Source organism: Acomys russatus, chromosome 30 (genome assembly GCF_903995435.1).
Source record: "Acomys russatus chromosome 30, mAcoRus1.1, whole genome shotgun sequence".
Taxonomy (NCBI): Eukaryota; Metazoa; Chordata; class Mammalia; order Rodentia; family Muridae; genus Acomys; species Acomys russatus.
In genome coordinates, this window is record NC_067166.1 from 25,504,991 (window position 1) to 25,522,601 (window position 17,611).

The 17,611-nt window shown below is 42.1% G+C and overlaps 1 protein-coding gene across 1 annotated transcript; it reads right to left on the bottom strand.

Annotated features, from left to right (window-relative positions):
• Positions 1 to 238: 238 nt before the first annotated feature.
• On the bottom strand, positions 239 to 17,174 carry Shisal2b (shisa like 2B). Its single transcript, XM_051172521.1, has 3 exons — positions 16,984 to 17,174; positions 12,269 to 12,426; positions 239 to 527 (listed from the first exon to the last, which is right to left on the bottom strand). Exons 1-3 carry the CDS (start codon positions 17,172 to 17,174, stop codon positions 394 to 396), a joined length of 483 nt encoding a protein of 160 aa, XP_051028478.1. The 3' UTR covers positions 239 to 393.
• Between the last annotated feature and the right edge of the window lie 437 nt (positions 17,175 to 17,611).

Consider the following 17,611-nt stretch of genomic DNA (forward strand, 5'->3'; position numbering starts at 1 on the left):
GGAGGGGAACAGGGCAGAAGAGGAAGAGGGTGGGAATGGGAAGATACAAGCAAAGGAATAACAATTAGGATGTAATCTGAATAAATTATAATAAATTTTTTAAAAGAAGAAGAAAAAACACATTGTTGCCTGGTGTGGTGACACATGCCTTCAATCCCAGTCCCAACACTTGAGAAACAGAGGCAGGAGGGTTTCTGTGAGCTGGCCAGCCTGGTCTACATAGTGAGTCCCAGGATGGCCAAGGCTATGTAGATAGACTTTGTCTTAAAACAAAACAAGACAACAACAACAAAACACAAATAAAATGCATTCTTTGTTCTTTTCCCTTTTTTATTCATTCTTTATTTGTAATGCTCTCTCTGTCCAGTAAGCCTTCAAAACAGAGATTTTTGGCTAATAGGCAATGTTGATTTGGGTTGTGTCCATTATTTTTTCTTGAGTTGCATCGTCTGCTTCATAGAATGTCTCATTTGTTGAATGGGACGCTGCACTTGAAATGAGGCCTTTGGTTTTTCTGTTTAAGTTGCCTGCAAATACACAAAACTGAATTAATAATCAGTCAAACTCGTGACGTCAAATTTGTCTTTTCAAAGTCTGTGCTTGAGTTGTTAGAATAGTATTGGAAATAGGAAGTTCTGAAGACACGATATTGATGAGTGAGAACCAAGGCTGTTCAGGATGATTTGAGCCCTTCATTCGGGAAGTGAAAGGAGCTGTTCCATCTACAGGAATGAGAAAGCCATTTCCATGTTTCCTCTCCACACCCTGTGAGGAAGCACACATTTCGGAAGGAGGTAACAATTTTAGGTTCACTTAATAAAAGTGTGACTGTCCCTAGCCTACATACAAACAGAATAAACGGCCTTAAAGCTAGTTATGAGAATTTCAAGAATCTAAAGACTTTGACACCATAAGCACATTGGTTGTGAGGTTTTGTTTTTGTTTGTTTAAAAAGAGCACATTTATTGCACAGTCCAATTCACACACTGCATATAAATCCATAATAAGCCAGGCAGGGGGAGTGGCCCTCACTCACCAGCACTTGAGCTAACAAAGGAAGAAGTGGACTGTCCTTCTGTGGCTTGTAACTGTCTTTGTATCTTATAGAAGTATTTATTTTAAAAATAAAGGTTTTAATTTCGGGGGAGAGTTCCAAAAACTAACCTAATGTTGGTCTTTTGACTCCTACATGTTTCCTACGTGATGCTCACATTCTTAAATTTATAATATTTGAATTAGGTTGTCAAGACCTTCTCCCTACTTCATGGTTTTCATTTTGTTTTGTTTTTTAATAGGAAAAAGGGGGTCTGGGGGTGTTATTTTCTAACCCACTCATTTGGATGCTCTGAGTTGTCTCTGTCCTGGCAGCTTTGGTTTTCATTATGTATATCCGTGGCAAAAGCTAGCAGAAATCTCGAAACTGCCTACTGGGTCTCTGAGTAGTACAGTGTATCAAAATTCATTCCAGTGTTTAAAATTGTTCCTCTATCCTTCCGCATTTATCAAAGCCCTTATTTCCCAGCCCTGAGTCGATATTTACTTGGCTTCCAGATCCTTCTAAATATGTTAGCTTATTGAAACAATTTCCTAGGTTGGCTTCTAAAACCAAAGCGGCTACCCCTAACAAAGCAATTTCCTATTCGAATAAGAAAAGATTGGTTGTGAACACCCGATAACACCAGAATTTACTCGGGTAGAAGTCAAAAAGCACGTTCAGTGGATTTCCTGTCAGCGGTTTAAAGTCATTGGAGATAGGGGGAAACGGCAGATAGAGAGCCCAGGGACGACTGAGTCCCCTAAATCTCTTGGAGACCGTTATAAGAGAAGGGCCCACCTCAGCAACCTGCTTTTCCTGGTTTCCCTTTCACAGAAGCTAAACTCTTATCCAGCCAAGGAGGGATAAAGCCTTCTGGTGCAAAGATACAACACGGACTTGAATTTAAGTAAGAAATCTGTACTGCCGTTGAACCACCGAGGATTTGTTACGCACGGAGAGGTTTTTCTTATTTAATCCCTACTCTCTTGAGTTGAGTACAAATTGCCAAGACCCTCCGTCACAGCTCTTCCCTTCCGTTCCCTGTACCGAGCTTTCAAGTTTCCATCCTTATCTCATTTCAGTCTGCCCATTATATGTAAATCTTGGCCTTCCTTCAATCCTGTACATCACAGGCTGGCTCTTAAAGCTTTGGCCTTTGGCAAAATCTAAATCCTGTTCATCAAAAGAAATCACTCCACCTGCTCTTAGCGCAGCTATGCCACCATACTCGGCTGACAACAGTTAAACTTGTCTTTACTTCAGAGCTGATCCTCGGGGACCAACTTCTCATGTACTTGTGGACTTGGGTCTTGCCGGCTATTTCAAAACTGGAAAAGAATACTGGGGACCCCTGCAGGTCTTCGTCTCCTGGCCACCTACCTGGCGTGTGATGGAAGTTTCCTGCCATTATCCATCCTGCTAAACCTAGCCTCAGTGCTGCCTCCCTGGAGCCCAAAGCAGCTTTCACCTGGATAGCTTTGGGAAACAATCAAATCCACACCCCAAGTCAGTTTGTTGCTGTTTTCCATTTTCATTTTCTTTTTTTTCTTTTTTTCTTTTTTTCTTTTTCTTTCTTCTTCTTCTTCTTCTTTTTTTTTTTTTTTTTTTTTTTTTTTTTTTTTTTTTTTGCTTGTTTTTGTTTGTTTTGTTTCGTTTTTCGAGACAAGGTTTTTGTGTAGCCCTGGCTGGCCTGGAACTCACCCTGTAGACAAGACTGGCCTTGAACTCAAAGGTCCTGCCAGTGCACCACCACTGCCTGGCTCATTCTGTTGTTTTGCCATGGTGTTTGTTTTTATTTTATTTCTTATTAGCATCACCATGGCCCAGGCTGTGGGAACTCAGGATCCTCCTGCCTCAGTTTCCAAAATACTGGGATTACAGATGTGTACCACCACAACTGGTTAATATTTTCTAAATTTTTAAGTAAATATTTGCGAATATCTCACAATGAAAGGCTGACTTCTGTTTTGCTTCTGGTTTCCAGCATGGACTTTGGCTCCTTGACCCTGTAGTCTAAAAAAGTGCATATAGCATAGCACTCATATGCTGTGTGGTACTGACTTTTGAGTAACTTGGTTTTCTACATTCTAACTAAAACAGTCTTAGGAATTCTCTGATTGCTGTTTTAAATGGAAAGATCCTTTTTAGGATCCATGAGAGGCTTAAACAGTTTTTAAAATTTACATTTGTGCATGCGTGCGCGTGTGTGCGTGTGCGCGCGTGCGTGCGTGCGTGTGTGTGTGTGTCACAGGGATGCATGTGGAAATCAGAGGGAAAACGTGTGGGAGTTCTTTCTCCTTCCACTGTTGGATTCTGGGATCCAGCTCAGGTTCAGCAGGAAGTGCCTTTCCCGGCTGTTCTGCTTCGCCTTCTGTTGCTGTGCCCTGACCAAAAGCAACTTGGGAATAAGAGCATTTATTTGGTCCGTACTTGCAGATTATGGTTCCACCATCGAGGGGACTCAGTGTAGGGACTCAAGGCAGAATGCATGGAGGAGGGCTGTTTGCTGCCTCACTGCCTAGCTCATGCTCAACTGTCTTACACAAGCCAGGGTCACTGCCTAGGGGTGGTGCTACCCACAGTGGACTGGGCCCTCACACATCAATCATTAACCAAGTCAGTTTCTCACAGACATATCTGCAAGCCAACCTGATCGAGGAAGTATGTCAACTGAGTCTCTTTCCAAGAGACTCCATGAGTGGCTATTTATGACGGTAAGTCCAAATTATTCCATTTTCTACTAATATCACAATGAATTCTTTAAAAGCATTTGTGAAATAAAATATTACTAAGTAGAGTCAACAGTCCAATTTAGTGACTTTTCAGCATTTTTTTTTTTATGAGTATAATGTAAATTTTTAGGCAAGTGGCTCCCAAACCTATCTATCTATAAACTTCCTATAAAAAAAAAAAACCTCCAAATATCACTTGACTGTTTCAAAACTTTAGAGTGTGATTCAAAAGTTCATTTGGGAACTTAAGCATTACATACAAAAAGCCAAGATGTTTTTAAAAGAAGCTTAATGGAAGGAAGGAGATGGGTTCTTGATGTTAAAGTAGTGTAGCAGCAGTAATTTTGAAGTCTATCAAAGCCTAAGACTAATCGGAATGACAAATTTAACAGAACGCAGTCTAAAAACAGACCTCAGCACATATAACCATTTTTGACAAGTGACCATTTAGGTTGACAATAGAAAGATAGGTTGACTAATAGATAGCTGGAGAACTGACTCATTTGGAAAATAAAAGAGACAGATTTCCTACTTCACTTCTGCAAAGTTATTTAAGTTTTAAATACACATATGTATGTAAGTACAGTAGAAGAAAACTTGCAATGTCTATGAAAGAATGAATACTCTCATAGGAAAAAAAATGGTTTAAAAAGAAGCAATGTGCCACAAAAGAAAAGACAAACATAAAAATTTCTGATTAGATAAACCTGAAAAATACTACTTTTATGAAATTACTGTAATAGATATCTTTAAATAACAATCCCCCAAGGCCACAGAGATTGTGGAAAAGCAAGTAAATGTGAAGTAGTAATTTTCTGGAAGAAAGGTGGAAACTCTACCCACAGCTTTTGATATGTGTGAACACTCGGATTAGGAATTCTGCTGCTAAAGGTTTATGCTAAGAAAATACTTAGATGTTCAACGTATCTGTAAGAGAATGGTGGAAATAAAAGTCAGTAAGTTAACTAAATATGCTATATCCACGCTTGGTACTATTTATTTATTTAGGGTTTTTTATTTTTGTTGTTGTTGTTGTTGTTTTGAGACAGGGTTTCTCTGTGTTACCTTGGCTGTCCTGGACTTGGTTGGTAGACTAGGCTGGCCTTGAACACACAAAGATCCACTTGCCTCTGCCTCCCCAAATGCTAGAACTACAGGCAGGCACCACTGCCCTGGGCTTGAGTTTTAAAAACTGTTACCAACGGAAATAAACCAGGCATCTTAAAGAAATGGTAGGTTCCCAGGTTGCACAGGGAAAGTACCAAAGGTCCTGGAAAACAACAACAAGAACAAAGTGCTCCCAAATTTCAAACGGGCATAGAATACAGTTTAAAAGGGTTTCCTCAATGGCAGGAGAGATGGTTCAGGGGTTAGGAGGGCTTTCTGTGCAGTCACGAGGGTGAAGTTTGGATCCCAGCATCCACATAAAAAGCCAAGGTCCTGTGTGTACCTGTAATCCCAGCATGATAGAGGGCGGAGTTGGAGAATCAGTTGGGCTTGCTGCCCAGCAGCCTAGCTCCAGCATCTTCTAAGGAAGCAAGTCACAACCTAATATAGTAGGGACACTAGATGCCTATGTGTGGCTTCTGCATGTAATGTGCATATACTGCATGCATATGTGCATACACACACACAAGTAAATTAAAAAGTGTCCACTGACCAAACATAAGATCGTTCATGGGTCAGAATGAACAGCAATAATAAAAATATCTTAAAATCCATGAGTCCATACTACTATTAAAATGAATAGGCAATCCTAAGGTTAGAATGCATGTGTTCCTCCAAAAGGTATATGAAACCAAACCAGCGAGTCATGAAGAGTTGATGAACTCGGGAGGTGATTAGACCATGAGAGTTCTGCGCTTCTGGGTGGAGCTAGCCATCCTTCAGAAGGGCTGGGCGGAGCCAGCTGACTTCTTTGTGCCCACTCTCTCCTTGTTTCATGAAAAGACTCAGCATCATGGCACATGGCACTCACCAACTCAGAAGCAGAGAGCAGCTCTCACCCAGTGCTGAGTTCACTGCCTCCATCTGACAGTAGACTTCCAGCCTCGGGGATTGTAAAGAGTAATGTTTTTTCTTTATAAACTATACAGTCTAAACTATTTCGTTTCAGTGGCACAAAGGACTAAGATAATGAAACGAGACCAGTGAAATAGTGAAATTTAAAGCTGTAAGCGAGTAGAAAATTGTCATTTACAAATACCACAATTTTTTTGTGATCACAGTTGTCAAAAAATTCAGTGATTGAGAGCCAGGTGTGGTGGCACACGCCTTTAATCCCAGCCCTCAGGAGGCAGAGGCAACCTGGTTTACAAAGGAAGTCCAGGACAGCCAGGACTATTATACAGAGAAACTGTCTCAAAACAAAACAACAGTAGCAACAACAACAACAAGAAAATAGTGATTGAGTAAAAATGTAGAGGAACCAAATATTTTCATAGTTTCAAATACTTCACTGCAATCAAATTAATATCACGAATAATCAGGACAATTCAGATTGTGTGCTGCCTGGGGCACTTGGAGACTATAACTTCTGTGTGTTCCTTTAAAAAAAAAAAAGAAAAAAAGTTCTCTCTCCAGTCCTGAGAAAACAGACAAACAGAAACGGAGGGACACTGTACAAAAATATCTGGATTTTTCTCTTTAAAACTGCTAAGGGCACAAAACCGAAAGAAAGACAGAAAGGCAGGCTGAGGATTGAAGGATTAAGGAAACAAGAAATAAATCCATAAAATGTAATCCTGGGCCAGATCCAAGATAAGAAAAATTAGCTATTGAGATTGGAAAATCTTTATTAATATAAAACACCCGAGTGGATGTCGCCGCATCAGTGTTGCGGTTGCTGCAAGTATCTTTGTGCTTAGGATCGCTGTAGATGTGATAGTTCAAAAGTCATATAGCTCAGAAAATATGCAGACATTGCCAATAATAGGAAGAATGAAGCAAAATAATAACAGTAAATCTGCAGAGGGAAATCCTTGGAGCTCCTCTCTACGAGCGAGCTTATATCACCAGCAAAAGACACGACACTTTGTGAAGTACTAAATGGGTTAAATGACAGAGCACTCGTTTATTGGCAAAGAAAAATGCAACCAGGGGCTGGAGAGATAGCTCAGTGGTTAAGAGCGCCACTTGCTCTTCCAGAGGTCCTGAGTTCAATTCCCAGCAACCACATGTTGCCTCACAACCACCTATAACGCAATCTGATACCCTCTTCTGCAGATAAAGCACTCATATGCAATAAATAAAATAAATAAATCTTTAAAAAAAAAAAAAGAAAGAAAGAAAAATGCAACCATTAGGTTTTTTTTGTTTTGTTTTGTTTTTTGTTTTTTGTTTTTGTTTTGTTTTGTTTTGTTTTTTTAAGGAGGGGTAAGGAAGGAGAGGGAGAGGGAGACACGTGCTATGCAGATACATAGGAAATTCTCCCTTAAGGATATTCACCTCTGCGCTGAGAGCATTTGTTTGTTTCTCAGTAGTTCCAATGTTCCTACAATGAACTCAGAAGAAACAAAGTTTCCTTTCTGAGGAAAGAAGAGAATCTTCTAAGAAACACAGGAGCATTTCATTCAAGTTATTCTGCTCACAGGCACGGTAAACAATTATGTGATTTTTTCCCCCCAATTCACTCTCTGTATTCTATATGCAGGGTTTCCGTTTTTGTTGTTGTTTTGTGGGGTTTTGTCTGTCTATTTGTTTTTCCTGTGTAACTGTGTCTTACTGCTAATTTACCTAGCCCCCTTTTCATTTCTATCTTTCCAAGGCAACTTCCAAATACCAGCTTGAGGGTGTTTATTACTTCTATTCAATTGTATTATCTCTTCCTAGCAGTTGTCCTAACACTGCCTTTCTCATTTTTATCAGAAACACCACTTCTCAGAGTCCCTGTCACTGATCATTTCCCGTCACCTCCACAGGGCCCACTCAAAGCCTCAGGGTGCATGGCTTTATCTTCCTGAAGTAGCAAGTTGACTTAAATGTGGGTCACAGATGTCGATATTAGAATAGAGCAAGCACTACACTATGTGGTCAGTTGAAAAATCCCCATAAAATTTAAAAGCAAAATACGAAACAGTTAAGCCCTGAAGCTCACGAGGCTGAAGGTAGACCGTTCCCACTCTAACCCTAAGAATGCCGGGGGGGGGGGGGGGGGGGGGGCTTGGCCTCAGGTCTGATATGCCTGTAAGAACTTCACTATGGAAACACTCGAGAAGTGGAGATCTATGGCGTGGCCTCTCTATCTGCCATGACTATTCTTCTGACAGCCTTGAATGAGCCCTCGCCTCTAGGACTGTCTGCACACAGCCATCTTTTGCTTGGGAACTTCGTGTCCGAGGCAAAGCAATACAGGTCACAGTATTTGAAATGTGCATAACCCAAAACACAAAAGTTTAAAAAGGAGAGAACAGTTACAGGACAATTTAAAAGCCCACCAATTGCTCAGCGAGAGGTGCTCTGTACAGCGTGGGAAGCAAAGGTTATGCCGTTAACGTCCGCTGCCATGGCCAGAAGACACCTGCCTGCCTTTTCAAGTTCAGTTCAAAGACAGTAAAGCCTTAAACTGTGTACGTTTAGAAGTGAAATATAATGAAACAAAAATAGGCTAAAGAAAAAATCCTGGCAGTGTAATCTATGATTGGCCTATTTTACATGTACGCTGTTGTCATTTATAGGAAAAGAACAGATTCAGGATTCTATGTCCATTGTAATATGTGCAAGAACACACTTCATTTTAGGCCGTTCAAATTGCCTGTAATGAAAACAGTCTCCATTACGAAAATTAATCTAAATAGTCTTCCCCAGGGAAAAGCATATCAATTGGTTTTCTAAGGCTAAATGGTCAGCCTTGAAAACGTGCGTACATGTAACATTACACAGAAAAAGCAGGTAGTACTTAACAATTTTAGGTGTGTGTGTGTGTGTGTGTGTGTGTGTGTGTGTGTGTGTGTAGCAACAATTAACGGAAAAAGGACATGCATTTGAAAGGGAACAAGGAAGAGGATGTAGAAGGGATTTGAGGGAGGAAACGGAAGAGAAAAATTATGCAATTTTATTATAATCTCAGAAAAATAAAAGCGATAATTTTAAGAAATTAAAATAATGTGAGGTGCATTTTTTGTTTTGTTTTTCGAGACAGGGTTTCTATATGTAGCTTTGGCTGTCCTGGACTGGCTTTGTAAACCAGGCTGACATCAAACTCACAGCTATCTGCTTGCCTCTGCCTCCCTGAGTGCTGGGATTACAGGCATGTGTCACCATACTTGGCTTGTGAGATGCATTTTTAAGAAGAGATAATGTTGAAACAAAAAGTTTCCTTTTTTTTTCTTTCTTTCTTTCTTTCTTTCTTTTGTTTTTGTTTTTTGTTTTGTTTTGTTTCTCTGTGTAGCCTTGGCTGTCCTGGACTCCCTTTGTAGACCAAGTTGGCCTCAAACTCACAGCGATCAACCTGCCTCTGCCTCCCTGAGTGCTGAGATTAAAGGCATGTGCCACCATGCCCAGCCAAAAAGTTTCTAATGGATGAAATCAGCTTTCCTCAGATGTACTATTTATATGCCTAATTAATTATGCAAACATTTCCTATGTTTCCAACTTTTAATATTTTCTTTAAATGCAATAATACTCTTAGTTTGTCTTCCCATAACTTGAATAATGGCATCTCTTGCTAGGTGTTTGAAACACTGGGATGGAACATACATATTTAATAAAGTGTACAATGTTTAATTATCATTTCAAAGGGTTACAGAGATACCCATTTTTCTATTCCAACGGCATATGGGTTACCTATTTTGTTTTGTGCTCTGCACAATGATTTTTTAAAAAACAAGCAAGCAAGCAAACAAACAAACAAAAAACCTTCATAGAACTAAAGTCACCTCCTTTGAAAGCAAGGGGAAGTCACTGGTTACCCTCCATTTTGTATGCTATTTTCTAATAGCCAGACTCAGGAAAGGTCTACTAAATTAATTTTCTACCTTGGTACAAATACTCTTGTGAAGGACAAAGTAAGGATGTTTTATTGCAAGAAAGCAGTCTCATCTAACTGTATAAGAATTGCATTAACAGGCTTTATCCACTAAATAGCAAAAGAAAACATGCTAAATCTGAATTGACATACCAATAATTCTGCTTCTGGGTTCACAGAGCTAAGATGAAACAGAATTTTGCAACAGTCCTTGAACTAAACTGGAAAAGGTAACCACTTTTATTTTTCATAGTGCATTATATAAAAGACACTCAGTGCATGTTTTCTGACTGCAGCAATGACTCTACTTGGTCAGTGTTTCACAAAACACATTCCTTAGATCAGTAAAGATACAGGACCTAGTCAAGTCAAGTCATTCAAGAAATGTTTGAATATTGTAAGCATCGGGGACATCACAGTGAACAAACACTGCACAAAAGCTTGCTTTGCTACAACCTAGTTTCTAGTCAGAGTGTAGAAAATTTATAGATAAGAAATAGATGAGTAGATAGAGTCTAGTTAAGTCAACTGTAGAGGATGTTAGTGGTAAGTGCTTGGGGGGAGGGAGGGGAATTGACTAGGAAGAGCAGAAGGAGACTATGCAGGGAAGGAGGGACTCCCGGGAAGAGGCCTTCTCAGGAAAGAGTTAAAAAAAAGAGAGAAAAATTAAGTCACACAGCTGTCTGAGGAAATGGTGGCAGCAGGTGCCCACAGTCCTGACTGAGAATCTCAGGGAATGGCAAAGGGCCCAATGTGGCTCGGCAAAGGAGATTAGAAAAAGAAAGACCTCGAGAGAGCCAACCACCAAAGGTCACAAGTACAGAGTACCAAAGGTCACAGTGCAGAGGTGTTGTGCCCACCGAGAGGGTTAGGGAGATATTTGAGTTTGAAGGGTGACTTGGATTTTAGCAGTCTCTGTGTGGCTGCTCTGTGGAAAAGTAGACAAGAGCAGAGGGAGAGAGGGAGAGCAAGAAGAAGAGGTGCTTATTTGAAAAGCTGGGGGGTTGAGATGCTATATTTTTTTTAACAAGATCCCGAAGTGATTCTTGGGCACAGAAAACAACCCAGAACCAGAATCATCTAAGCAAATGAGACAATAATTAGTGCTGCAGCCGGATTCTGTGGTAACTGCCAATCAATGGCACGGCTGTGATCCTGGAGAAACTAGGTCAAAGTCACGTGGATTCAATTCAGCTCTGAGCCTCTCCATTTGACCCCTAGTTACCAGGGCTTTGGGAATAGAACTCCAGAGGGACCTCTCCCACTCTCTCACTGTGCTGTGACAAGAAGATGCTGGGGGCAGGGCAGGGGGGTCAGGGGGGTCAGGTGAAGTTCTCCCTAAAGGAAGCAGGCACATGGTGTTGGTGACGTATTTGATGAGGTCACAGGGCAGGTACTTCATAAGCATGACAGATTCCATCATTCAGCTAAAATACAGCCAGTGAGCAGAGAATTCCTTCCAAATTAAAAATATATATATTTCCCTTTTATTTTCAAATGGGAGGCAACAAACACCTGTGTGCCATTCTAAATATGGCAGCATAGACCCTAAACTTATATATTGTTACTTACATAATCTTTAATATAGATGTTTTGAATACAAACATGTCAAAATTTGTGATTAGTGTTTCCTAATACCCAAATAGAAATCAGTTTTCACAAAAATTTCCATAGTTTTATAACGATTACAATTGACATCTATATACTACCTTATAAATGAGATGATAAGGAGGCACAGAGTCTATAAATGGTGCATAAAATGTCTTTCTATGGGGCCTAGAGAGGTGGCTCAGAGGTTGAGAGCGCTGACTGCTCTTCCAGAGGACCCGGGTTCAATTCCCAGCACCCACATGACAGCTCACAACTGTCTGTGACTCCAAGATCTGACACCCTCAGACATACATGCAGGCAAAACACCAATGCACATAAATAAAAATAAATTATATTTTAAAAAAATGTCTTTCTACTTTACAGGTGCACTGTGCTCATATACATATCCCAATGGAGTTAATTAGTTTGTGGGCTATCGGACAACAGAGAATAATCCATTTGTTTTTCAGGGGTTTTGTGAACCTCTGAATACTCTTTGACTCTCCCTTGATTCCTCACACCAGGTGCCACTCCGATCACTGACTGACCAGTCTAGAACACAGCACCAAGAGAGCCCTATCGGGCATTTTTGCTGTCTTATGTATTTGACTTCCTTGGCTCCACAAGAAAAACAAAATGTAAGATTTTCAAGAGGAGTAAGTATTGACAAGTAGAGGATAATTAAATACACCAAACTGGATGTACTGGTCCACTGGCTTGCTTTTCACGAGGACATTCACAGTCTGACGATTTTCCTTGAACACAGTTTCCCCAAACTCTCGTCACTTAAGGCCAAATCAACATCAGCTCTTGCAAGGATGCATCGTCATAAACTGAGTCTTTAAAAGAACATTCATTTCTAACAGTGTTCTCCGTCACCCAGCTACGGGTTACTCTTTTCGAAGTGGTACGAGTAATTGATTACAAAGAATAGATTCAGGTTACCTTCTAGAGCAGAAGACGCCTCTAGGTGCTGAAGTTTAAGGCCGTTGTCTAACCTTTGAGGTTTTGTGTACAGAAATAAATAGCAAAGGACACAGACGCTGATGACGAAGGCAAGCAGAACAAGGGCAGCGATTCCCAATCCAATCAGAGCACCAATACTGAGAAAACAGAAACAGGTCACGTCATCCAAACCGCTGTGCGCTCAGGCTGGACTGAAGACCCCAGTGCTCATTCTTGCTCTCATTCACATAACTAAATTCTGTTTCACCATAAACGTAAATGATCGAAATCGTCACCTTGAATTCTTGTCATATTTTGTCTACTGCATTGAAGGATCCTTAAAACATGTATGTTAATATTAGTGTGACATCTCTGAGACAAGTCAATGGTCACACGATTCTTTTAGGAACTTCGTAAATATCTCAGCCCAGTAAATCAAGTTAACCAAATTAATACCACACCTTTGAAAGCTCAGCTTCACAAATAAAAGATAAACAGGGAGATACTTGCTTCTGTAAGTCAGGAAAAATTTATAGAGATATAAAATTTTTCTTTGTAAACATACATACATATATATATATATATATATATATCAAAGATACCATTTATTAATATACAAAGCCACAACCATTGCAAAGGAGAACGGAATTTAATTAAAAGAAAACTGTTTACAGAATGCATAAGAAATTCACATTCAGGAGTGAGATTTTTCTGTCTAGAAGGGCATAAGACCAACGGTCTGTAGCACTGGGAAAGAAACCCATGGCCCTTTCTCCAAAAGTCAAACAAACACCTAGTTGTCATTTTCTCCGCATCACATTCGTAGCAATTCATTTACGTGGTTACACATATGGTTAGACACTGAAGTAGCAGTTTTCAAAACCGGTGCACTTAGTACTGTTAAATAAGAGAGGGAATTTGAAAAAGCAGCATTATACCAAACTCAACGCAGACATGTGTCTCTTGAGTCATGTGCAAACAGCCCTAATTAGGTGTTAGGCTATTCAAGAGCAGGCTTCAGCGGGCTGTGAACACTTTAAGTATTTACATGTGTCTAGTTTGTAGAAAATATTCAACGGGTGAAAGTAAATACTAATTAACTTATGATTGATCTGCCTGTAGCAATTTGGAGTGCCCATCACTGAAAAATAATGATCTCAGTCTTCATTATCTTCCCGGCTCGTCTTCAGGCTTCTGCTTTCTTGCAGGGATTAGGCTCCTGGCAATCTTGACTTTTACCAAAAGGAAGGAAAGGGGGGAATTTGATCAGGGATGCTCGGAGCATCACTGCTTTGAGAGGAAGGACAGTATTGAAGGTGACAGGTTGTTTACTGCACCTTTCCTTGATTTGGTGAGATAAAACACCCTTGCACTCAAGAGATTGTCTTCCGAGCTACTGACAAGATGGAGTCAAAGTTCCAAATTCTTGTGCTTGATTTTTTTTTTTTTTTTAGCATGGACCCTGTCCCAACCAGCTCTGCAATATAGTGAAGACTAGAAAGTGTTACGCCAGGGACCAGAGTTATGTATTTGGACTTGGAGGTTGCCATACTGGTTGCCTGTTTCTTTAATAGGATTAGGAAAAACAAAAGCAAAAGAAAATAATCCTTTCCCCTTGTGTTCTGCAGACTGTGTCAGGGAGGGTTAGGTTCAGTTTCCTAAACACAGACACATAAGAATGTCATTCATTTAGTATTATTTTGTGCAGAAAGCAGATAGGTGAGGTATGTGGACAGATTCCTGAAATGAGAGACCCAGTTGTTGAAAATAACTTTTGAAGTAAGAAGTGATTTAGTAAACTGAAATGTGTCAATCTAGTGAAACCGAACATACGCAGCATGAATGTTCGATGCCCAGGGTTTTGAAAGACTACATTGTTTGGAGGAAACCCCCCAAAGCGTGTTAGCTCTGTTTCAATGCATGGCTCCACATTACAGAAGCATTGCTTTGTGGCTGCAGAGAGAGGTACAGGGACCTCCCAAAATGGTCTTTTTGGACACGTGCTTATTCAGCATCCATCCATGAATGGTCCTGTCAAATAAGCCTCGTGAGTTAAGTCCTGGAAAAGGTTACTGAAGCCCCTTTGAATTTAGGGGCTTATATCTGCATACTAGCCCAAGGGGCGTGTCCCATGAAAGCCTTCACTTACAGGAAACTGGGAAGGAGAGGAGGACATCCTATTGGGACTCTAGATGAGAGAAGCATGGGAGAATGGCAAAGTAGAAGGATCCAGAGGGTCCTAGAAACCTACAAGTAGAACATTATGATAGGCAGATTTGGGCCCAGGGGTCCCGCTCAAACTAAGGCACCAGCCAAGGACAATACAGGCGGTAAACTTTAAACCCCTACTCAGATCTAGCCAATGGTCAGAACATTCTCCACAGTTGAGTGGAGAGTGGGATATGACTTTCTCACGTACTCTGGTGCCTCACATTTGACCATGTCCCCTGGAGAGGGAGACCTGGTGGCACTCAGAGGAAGGACAGCAGGTTACCAAGAAGAGACTTGATACCCTATGAGCATATACAGGGGGAGGTAATCCCCCTCAGGAACAGTCATAGGGGAGGGGAATAATGGGAAAATGGGAGGGAGGGAAGAATGGGAGGATACAAGGGATGGGATAACCATTGAGATGTAACAAGAATGAATTAATTAAAAAAAAAAAAAAAAGAAGAGGAGGAGAGAGAAGGGAACAGAGGCACTGGAAAGGGAGCACCATGCTTCCTCCTACCATCCCACCACAGTTGCTTTCCTAACTGTTACAAAGTGTCTGATGCTGCCATGACAACCAGGCAACCCAGCTGGGCGTGGTGGCGAATCCCAGCACTAGGGAGGCAGAGGCAGGCGGATCTCTGTGAGTTCGAGTCCAAGCTGGCCTGGTCTACAAAGTGAGTCCAAGACAGCCAAGACTATACAGAGAAACCTTGTCTCGAAAAACAAAAACAACAACAGCAACAACAACAACAAAAACCAACCAGGCAACCTTTCTCCTACTTAGCACACTCCCTCTCTCACGGTAGCTATGGCTGCCTTCCTTCAGCAGCTGTGGAATCTCCGCTCCAAAGCTAGTGACTTCTGTGATTATTTTTTTCGCAGTTGGAGTATTTTAAATTAGGATCGAAGAGCAAAGAATAGGAGAGAAATGGAGCTCTGATAAAATTACCTCCCCGTGGTGCTGTCAGAGCTCAGTAATTCCCAGGAACCCCTGGTTCGATGTTGCCAACCGATGCCCTTAGTTAAAGTCACTTTTCTATTTCCCTGATGCTGAGCTAACTGTCCATTTGTCCCCAGCAGGTTGCTCCCTCCTTTGTGCTCTCACAAACCTTGGGAAGGTTGTATAGTCTCTTCTGCTTGTCACTGTGGGACTATTTAGAGTTATCAAGATCTTGGGCAATTTCCAGTTGAGTCTGACTTAAGCATTGCCAGTCTCTGTTAGAGGTGCGTCTGCCATTGCTAACTCTGCCAAACACCCACAGAGGGATTCCTGAGCTTGTCTGGGAAAGCTCAAATAACAGGGCGGTACATCACTCCCCCTCCCCCTGCCCAGATAATCTATGGAGGATGAATTGGCATCGTTTCTGCCATGTTTGTCTTACTGGAGCACAACTTGGGCAGTTGAGTTCCTGGAAGGAAGCTTTGCCTTTTGGAGACTTTATTGAAGTTTGCAATACAGAAGAATAACACTGGTTTTATTGCCTCAGGAAATAAGTTTGCTGTTGATCTGACATGTGTACCAAACTCTGGATTATCATGAGGGAGTGGAAATTCTTTCCTATAATCTTAGTATTCCACTCGTTCTCTAGAGAAAAAAAGAATCAAGTTTAAAGTTTCAAAGTTTGCAGTCTTTGAGCAGGAGCATTTTTTATCATGAAAATACCTGCATAAAAACTAACAGAATTAAGGTGGCTGCGGGGAGTTGGGGGGGGGGGCGGAAACGGAGGGACATTGTAGGAAAAAGAAGCAAGAAAGCCTTGTCTTTGAAAGTAAAGCCTCCTGACTTCTAGCAATGGTCAAACGGTTCTGGTGTAGGGGAAGGGTGTCTAGAGAGGCCACATTGCGTGTGTGTAATCAGAGCAACTCAACCTTTCCTACCATGCTTGACCCTTCAGTCTGGTTGGGCAGTGCCAGTGTCCAAACCTCCAAGAAGAGCAAGTTGTAAAGCCCAGTTGTATGCATGCACCTGCGCAAGCCAACACACACGCGCACACGCTTATACACACACACACACACACACACACACACACATACACACACACACACACACAGAGACACACACACACACTTTAAAGATTCTAGTTGCTCAGTGACACTGACTGCTCCTCTGGTCCTTAATACCTTACCCTGAGTTCCAAAGAAGCCTCTCCTTTCCATTCAAATGTACCAAACACCTAAAAAAGAATTTAAACCTCCAGTCTGTCATTAGAGCCTCCAGCTCATGGTGCAAGCAGTGATCCCTGGGGAAGGCTGAGATGCACAGGGTGCCCACTGGTCTCCAGGGTCTGCTGCAGAGTTACCATTCAGAAACCTGGTGCCTTGGCACAAGGAGCTGATCACAGCGGGTACTGGGAGACTTCCCTGATTCCTGTTTTGTGTCTTCCACTGGTCATTTTCCTAGATCCAGGAGGAGGTTGCCTTGCCCTGCCTAGTCCAGTCGCGCCCTGCCCTGCCCCATCCCACCCTGCCCAGCCTTGCCATGCTTATCCTGCCCTGCCCACCTGAGGCTCCACATGTAGCTGTGCTTGTAGGGGAAGTAGCTGCCCGGCTCGCTGCAGCAGTACTTGAGGTCTGCGAAGCCACAGCAGTAGAGCAACGCGGCCCCTTCTCCGCGCCGCGGGCACTGGAAAGGCTCCACGAAGCTGTGGTTGAGGCTGTAGTAGCCCGAACACAGGCGGCTGCTCTCGCTCATCGCGGGTGGCCGTGCGCAGGACCTCCTAGGCGCCTGCGACGTGCGCTCAAACTGCGCTCCTCCTAAGCACTGGTGACTCTGGGCGCCTCCTGCAATCTGGGGTCCGGGTGTTGGGCTCTCAGCCTCCGCGCCCCCCTCGGCTCCGCTCCCTCTGGCTGTCCACGCGGTACTGGAGAGCTCTGTTCTTGCTGCTGGGTCTCTTCTCTGAGTGGTCCCTTTCTCTGTGTGGCCCGGCCCTCTGCCTCTTATCCCTCTCCCTCCGACTGTTTTCCTTGCTCTCCGCGGACTCTCTTCCACTTTCTTTCACGTCATCCATAACCTGTTACTATAGGTTTTCCACTCCACATCAGAAGAGTCTCTTCAGAGGGAACAGGAGAGGTGGACATGGGTGCAGTTTATACAGGTGTAGGCAAAGTGTCATCTTTGTTTGCCCAGTG

What these genes read in the sequence shown, in the direction of transcription:
- Shisal2b (XM_051172521.1), bottom strand. Translation starts at nt 17,174, where the DNA reads ATGAGCGAGAGCAGCCGCCTGTGTTCGGGCTACTACAGCCTCAACCAC. An exon ending in AGCTACATGTGGAGCCTCAG is followed by an intron (nt 12,427 to 16,983) that starts GTGGGCAGGGCA and finishes CTGTTTTCTCAG; the next exon opens with TATTGGTGCTCTGATTGGAT. An exon ending in GGCGTCTTCTGCTCTAGAAG is followed by an intron (nt 528 to 12,268) that starts GTAACCTGAATC and finishes GTGTATTTGCAG; the next exon opens with GCAACTTAAACAGAAAAACC.